General features: G+C 41.9%; 1 protein-coding gene across 1 annotated transcript; it reads left to right on the top strand.

The window, feature by feature from the left end:
• LOC144098064 (uncharacterized) lies at positions 1 to 1,820 on the top strand. Its single transcript, XM_077630622.1, has 3 exons — positions 1 to 299; positions 1,041 to 1,139; positions 1,801 to 1,820. The coding sequence occupies exons 1-3, from the start codon at positions 107 to 109 to the stop codon at positions 1,818 to 1,820; spliced, it is 312 nt and encodes a 103-aa protein (XP_077486748.1). The 5' UTR covers positions 1 to 106.
• Positions 1,821 to 7,708: the final 5,888 nt, after the last annotated feature.

Raw genomic sequence — 7,708 nt, forward strand, 5'->3', positions numbered from 1 at the left:
GACGCAGGCGGGCTTTGTCGTCGTGACGACGTTGCTTTGTTCGTGACTCCCGTCGGTCTACCCACAGCGACCCGCGGGAAAGTTTGCATTGACGTTGTGCCGGAAAATGACGCACATACTTGTGAAGTGGAAGGACGAAAATAAGTGGGACGTGTACCCCGTGAAAATGATCGAGGATGCCGCTGTGGGCATCCGCCTGTTAACCCAGGGGAACGCCATTAGTGAACTGCGCGGCCAAGAAGTTCGGGTGCGCTGGGAGGAGGGTCAGGATGCTGCACCGGCGGAGCTGCTTGCTTTCGGTAAGTTTTGTCTGTAACAACGTTCCAGCGCATGACTACGTAAAAATGAAGCGCTGGGTAGGTTGAGTTCATATTGGAGCTTGTTTTAGAAGGACCTCGCCAGTCCTTACCATCTATAGTCAACGCACAAAGAAATTGGACCAGCGAATGACCTGTTTACGTTGCTTTCTTTAGTTGCCTAAATTGCCAGTTTTCGCGATAACTCGCTAGGGTCGAAAAGTTTGCACATCGGAAACTCTTGCGATGTAATATCACTTCCTTTGTCGTCATATGTTGTATGAAAGGCGCCTTGTGTTGTATTTTTTTTAAAACATATATAACTGTAAGCAGGCTGGAGTGCTCAAGCAGTTTAACAAAGCAGAATATTTGTGCACCTGTTATGGGCTTGACGATTTTCTATGGCGTTTGTGTGCTTCGCGTCATATCATTAGTGCAAACAGTCTCTGAAACTAAGCAGATTCTTTAAAATTTCGCTTCTCTTGTTCCGGAGAACACCGCTCGAACACTCTAGGCTAGTGCGCTGATGACTACACTGTAAGAGCTATCTGATGTGACGTTTTTAGTGCAGATGATTTTGAAACAATGCTTTAAGATCAAGATTGAGGGCTCTCTTGCAAGCATATTTTGTGCCACCTGAAGGCCCTTTAGGGGCATTCATGACATACGTTTGTGCATTATGTACCATCTCTATTTACAAAACATTACACCACGCTGCATAATATTGTTTATGCATTGTTTCAGGGAAACCAACTGTTCTTGAGCGGAAGAGAAAAAAAATTGTTGCTGCAGCGGCCAGCGCTGAAGAGATTGCGACTGCATCTTCAACAAGTGTTCAAGGGAGTGGGTCAGCATCACCTGTACAGGTAGTAACTCCTGGCTTTACTTTAAACATCATTCATTGTGTGTCAAACATGCTGATCCATGCTGACCCAAAAGACGCGGGTTTGATCCCGGCTACAGCAGTCGAATTTCGATGGAGGCGAAATTCTAGAGGCCCGTGTGCTGTGCGATGTCGGGGCATGATAAAGAACCCCAGGTTGTCGAAATTTCCGGAGACCTTCACTACGGCGTCCCTCGTAGCCTGAGTTGCTTTCGGGCGTTAAGCTCCCATAAGGCAAACCAAATTCACATTTTTACTTTCTTAGGGCTGTGGAAGAAATGTGCGTGCATCTAGGGATATTGCAAATGCTAGGTTCTGAAGTTTTTGTTGTGTTAACTGAAGGTTTAAATTGGGTGGTCACCAGTCTTTCCTGAAATGTGTATTCTTATCGCTTATTTTTCGTTTAATGCATGCACCTTATCATAGCTGGTTAGCAATTGGTCTCAAAATGCATACATAATAGAATAATTTGGGCGAGTTGGTTACGGACTTTCATATTAACAGCAACAGTCCAATGACTGCACAAAAGAAATGGACACCAATTATGATAAGCATTTGTTATTATTATTGACATTTATACAGTATTGACTCATTTTCCATTCACTCCGCATTATCCTACAGATATCTTGGCCTCCATCTAACACCATCGCTATCATGGGTCACTCACGTTCAAAACATCTGTGCTGCAGCCTCTCGCACACTCGGTTACCTGCGTCGTAACTTGAACGCCGCATACCCTGACATAAAAAACTAGCATGTATAACATTCATTCGGCCAATTATACTAGAATATGCATCACCCATTTAGCACCCATCACAAGCATACCTCGCCGCTGACCTTGAAGCCGTACAGAATCGCGCCATCCAATTTATAAGGCCTTTGCTATTCAAGGAAAACCAGTGTCACCGCACTGACACACTCCCTTGCCATTCCATCACTCTAGTCATGCTGCATCATATCTTGCCTCTGCCTTCATCATTTCTATTATCACTCACGCACGAGACACGAAAAGCTACAACCCCCGCACAGGACATCTAGCCACCTAAGCTATGACCATAGTATTGCACGCATCAGCTGTCGCACCTTAGCACTAAAGTCATAATTTTTTCCGGACGCAATAGCACTACGGAATGGCCTGCCAAATACCATCACATCATGCGCTGACCGCAAATCATTCCAGTATAAACTAAACGACCATTTTTTATGAGGGCAAAAAGTTCCTGCCATATTCACCTCGGCATTTTGAACAGCTGTTTATTGTTGCTTTTCTTTTTTATGTCATGCCTTTTGCATTGTTTTTCCTGTTTCGATCCCATGCATTCCACTTTGCATTGTATACATGTCACAAGATTATTTAACTGTTATATACTGTTTTTTTTCTTACTGTTCACTATTATGAGTCTATTCTTTGTCTTTTGGCCTTGATTTTGCTCCCCCTTATGTAATGCAGCAACTCTGCTGCAGTGCCGCACTGGAAATGCCTGAACTCCTGGCGAAAATTGCGGAGTTGACTGCAGAGAATGAGGTGCTGAAAAGGAAACTGGAGTCAGCAGAGACTACAGTTGGTAAATAGTTTTCATCAGTGCGTTATGTTGTCTCAGTGGCTCAGCACGTGGTGTCTAATTTTTTCAATCTATTTTAAGCACAGGCATTCACTTTCTGCCACGACATCTGTCATGCTTCTGTACCCTTGTTATTGAAGGGCAACTCTGAAGGTTCTTATAGAGCCTTCTGAGTTAATAATCAAAATGCATTCCTTACAGGTCACTTAAGCTCCGCCTTTAAGGGTATGATGCGACAGCTTTGGTGGCTTCCGTCTGCGGATTTCCTTGCAGATTCTCGTTCGCGTACATGCGCTTCACACATACTCGCACATACTCTTCAGCATGCACTTGTAAGCTACCACATTATGTGAAAGACCCACAGACAGATATGAAGCCCTGCTTAACCAGGTCATATGAACGTGCCTGTGTGGCCTAGAGGTAGCATGTCAGACTCCGAATGCAAGGGTCCTGGAGGGTTCATACCCCATCACTTCCCATCTGAAATAAGGAGCACGAGTTCGCAGCTCCTGCCAAGTCAGCCATGTTACATGGTCGCATGACGTTGCACAACCCTATGTCGGATCAGTGCCTGGTCATGTCAGCTGGCAGGCACCACCTGCCAGAGCCATGCCTGTGATTTTTCGCTCACAACGCTGACATCGGATTTTTTGGGAAACGGAGTCTTTAATGCTGTTGTGTTAAAAAGCAGAAACTAGGTCACTGAAACTGGCCTTTGACCAAACGATGAGGGTGCGTACAGGTCCTTGAAGCCTTTGAATTTGGAAGTCTCATATTTCTGAGCACCAGTTCTGGCAGTTCGGGTGCAGGTCTGGTTGTCTGCTAGTTTTAGCGTTGCTGGCAAATTGCAGCCATCTGTGTGCTGCCCATATCAACAGCTGCCAACATCCCAAACTGCGTGAGGAATTTTCAAACAGCACATTGCAATGAATGTTGCCGTGAGACAGCCTGGGTGCATGCGTATTGCATGGCAGCTGGCATGAAACACACGTGCAGTTTTTCTGAATATGACTGAAGTGCCAGTATGGTGCACGCGTTTGCTTGCATTTAGTCGTGCCATGTAAGCATAGCTGCAACTTGGGCATTGTTCTCAATGATGTGTTTTTTACTTTTTGTCCTAACACGCGAGCTGCATAATCTGTTGCCACATTTGCACTGGCTGCACCGTTCTGGCACTCTCCAATAAGAAGGTTTACCTGAATGTTTCCTTATCTGAACCTGCATAGTGTCTGCACTTTTTAAACAAATGGCTTCTTGCAGAGGGCACTGTGTTGCACTGCTGAAACCGATGAGGAACAATTCATGTACGACTATGAGAAACAGCTCATGTACTGCAGGCGAATCGAACAGACTGCTAGTAACATTTACTGCTGAACACAGCTGCCTCAAAGGGAACTGGGCAAACTCGCTTCATGCAGTGCAGACATACTTCATGTTTTCTACATGCGTAGCTTTGATACCATTTCTTCGGGAAATTCAATAGATATGCCAGAGAATGAGGAATTGCGTACCATAAACTGTAATACATTTTGCTGGTAAAAATATTCTTAATGGGGTGCAAAAGACTGCTTGAATGGATGCCGGCTATACTTCAGATGGATTCTTTGTCATGCAGATGCTGACTGAAAAAGAATTAAGGGAATGCAAAGGAATGGGAGTTATTCAATGAAGAAATTTCAAAATACAAGAAAACAAAATGCCGCCCTCAACCCTATTAGCACTGTGAATGTAATCAGCTGAACTCGTGTGCACTGATTAACTCGGCAATGATTCCATTTGTGTGCTTGTTGCAGATGCATACAAGATGGTGAAAAGGCTGAAGGGGATGATGGCCAAATTCGAAAAAAGTCCTGGTCCCTGCACGCCACCCGATAAGGTATGTGTGCTTGTTCACTTGTCACCATCAGTGTGTAGGCATTCTCATATTTCTACTAGACAGACTCATTGCAACTGGATTTTGATCAGGTGGCATTCGGACTAGACAAAGCTCGGCAGTGCTCCACAGCTATTTTCAGGGATAATGATGACATTTGAGGTTCACTCACAGATTGCTGTCATAACTTTGTGTCCCTTTTAAACATGTAACTGGATACCAAAGGAATGTGAATAACCCTTTAGCATGCTTTGCACACAATTGTGCACAAAGCGAACTCATAGCTTTTTCTGAGACTGCTGCACCTAGTTGTGATTTCCTTGTTTCAGGTAAGTTTTGCATACTTCATGTTTCAAATAAGGTGGTTTCTTATGTCATGTAGCAAATGCAATAAGTTATATTTTGCGAAACAGTGAATGTTGCAGCTTGTTTGATATCTTTTTGGAGGCATATAATCTACCACTAAAAGTAACATCACTTTTTTTAAATGCGAAAGCACTATATGGTTACATCGCGTCAGCAAAAAGTGTCTGCAAATTTTGTCTGCATGATTATGTCGTGTGGAGATAAATCTGGAAAAGCTTGATTGTGTCAGGTAGTGCGTGAGTAGGTCGTGAGATGAAAAATAGTTTTGTTGATGAATTTTATTATTTAAATAATTTAATTCAATTAATATCTGTAAATGCTGTGTTTGAAGCAGGTTTTGCGTGACTGATTTAAAGAAAGTTTATATAAATGCATGAGAAGGCTTACTTAGAATAAAAATAAAATGAAAAACAATAAATAAATGAAATAAAAGGCAAGAAATTTTTAAAAATGAGAAATTGAGGGAGGAAGAAAAGAAATGGAAATGTGAAACTTTTAAGCAGACAAGTGCAATCCTGTAATTTTTCTTTCATAATCATAAGCATAATGCATACATACTAAATTGAAAATATTTTTGCAATTTTTATGGTATTAATTTGATAAATTGCATTTCGATGGTACCATTTCCATTAGCCATGACATTTTGAATGAAATTTTTGACATCCCCACAAAAGATTACCTGCTAATATCGCACGCTGGAAAACTAATTGTCTTTATTAAGGGTATTGTATACCATTTAGGTGGAAAAATATTTCTTCAAATATTTTTCTTACAGATTTACAAACAATAAACCTCCAATGAAACGCAGCCGCCCAAGGTCCGGTTCGAACCTGGGTACTCTGGCTCAGTAGAGGAGCACCTTGGGGGGGTGTTTGCTGAATTGCTTTTGAGGTCATGTCATGTCTCGCTTTGAGCGTTCTTTTTTTTTTGTCATATGCCTTTAAATGGGAGCTCAGTGCTACTGTTGACTGATTTAATTTGTACGTTGTTGCTCTTGGGCTGCTTTTACCTCGGAAGGTGCTCCTAAATTTGTTTTTCTATTTTGCTACATAATCGCTGGATGCAAGTTAGGCTTTTGTGATGACCATTTCTCGGAAGTGCTCCTAAATTTGTTTTTCTATTTTGCTACATAATCGCTGGATGAAAGTTAGGCTTTTGTAATGACCAGTTCATCACATTTGACTCTTTTTATGTTATTGGTATTTGAATTATTTATATTTTGGGCCATGTTTATATTGCGCCACCTTGTGAAAGCTGTTCTTCCTCAGAAGATGCTTATGATTAGCCCCTCAAAATACAAAGCTCTTTTGCCTACTGCCCTTGTAAGAGTTATTTTACAATATGCAAGCACTCTTTGGTTCCTGCAATCAATCACTGGTGTCACTCAGCTTGAGAGAATGCAACGAAAAGCTGCAAGGTTCATTCATAACAAATACAAACCCTCTGACTCCCCTACTGATACTACAGCATTAGCTGGCCTTCCATCACTATCACCTAGGGGAAAAGAATCTCACCTGAAGTTTTTATACCAATTATTATGCAGCAGCTATAGTGTAAATGTGTCTACATATGCATCCTTCTGACACTCACTGCAATCCCGGCACAAGCAAGCACATACACTGACTGAATACTCACGTCAAACCAACATTCTCAAGCATTCTTTCTTTACTTTAGCCATCAGCAAATGGAATTACCTCAATCCATTGATTACTAGTGCGTACTCACTTCACTATCTTCCTTCACCTCTAGATTAGGATTCAACAAAAATCAGTAAAGTGGTCATAGTCCTACATTCTACCAGATGACTGCTCAGCCATTACTTGTTGTGTTGCTATTTCTTGATATGTTATTTTTACAGATGGTTGTGTGGACCATTGTGACCTGTCACCTTCTATTTCTAGCATGCTTACAAACAAGAGTGCTGCTCTGTTTGTTTTCTTTTTTTCTGCTGCTCTGAATTTTTAAGGTATTCTTTGGTAACCTGCCTACTAGTATTATATAACATCTATTTTCAAAGTTTCCTTTCTGTTCATCCTCTGGAAGCAATTTCTCTTTATTGTTTTGAACTTTGTATTGTACTGATTGCCCACCTCCTATGGTCTCGTATTGAGACTAGCAGTATTGTAAATAAATAAGCCAATTATACTGTATCTTATGGCACAACCCCATAGTAGGAGCATATTTCCTTATTAGGTAGCAGTTTCTGTGTGGTCACTGTAAAACAAGGCCTTCTATAAAACTTTGTTCTCTTCTCTTTTGCTGTCTTGCGAATGCTTTTGTCACAAAGGTGGAACATGCTTTGTCTTTGCAGGTTGATATTGGTGGTGGCGTTCTTGTTGATAAATCGGTGCTCGGGCTGTTGAACCATTCGAACAGTGGGCCTGGGAAGTATGCCCGTGCGCTGCTCCGCCATCTGTTTTCGCCTGAGGAGCTGCAGGGCAGCTCTCTCTTTGGGCAGCAGAACACTCGCACACACTCCAAACGCGGGTCTCTGGACCAAGAGGTCTCGGCAGTAATTGGTAAGTGTACTTTTCAGACATATCTTTATGTAGGAAGCCATCAGAAATACTTTTTATAAATCCATATTGCTCATTTAGAGCTTAGAACTCTATTGCTGAGGGTAGAAAAATTCAATATCCTAGGTTGAAAGCACTTGAGATTTTTTTGCAAACAAAACAGGAATCCAAACTAGAGAAACAGATGGTACTTTTTTAAATTGAACATGAGT

Source organism: Amblyomma americanum, chromosome 7 (genome assembly GCF_052857255.1).
Source record: "Amblyomma americanum isolate KBUSLIRL-KWMA chromosome 7, ASM5285725v1, whole genome shotgun sequence".
Taxonomy (NCBI): domain Eukaryota; kingdom Metazoa; phylum Arthropoda; class Arachnida; order Ixodida; family Ixodidae; genus Amblyomma; species Amblyomma americanum.

Bases quoted from the DNA above. Each gene is read 5' to 3' on its own strand.
- LOC144098064 (XM_077630622.1), top strand. From the start codon at position 107: ATGACGCACATACTTGTGAAGTGGAAGGACGAAAATAAGTGGGACGTG. The intron at 300-1,040 runs GTAAGTTTTGTC...GCATTGTTTCAG, and splicing joins GGCGGAGCTGCTTGCTTTCG to GGAAACCAACTGTTCTTGAG. The intron at 1,140-1,800 runs GTGGGTCAGCAT...ATTATCCTACAG, and splicing joins TTCAACAAGTGTTCAAGGGA to ATATCTTGGCCTCCATCTAA.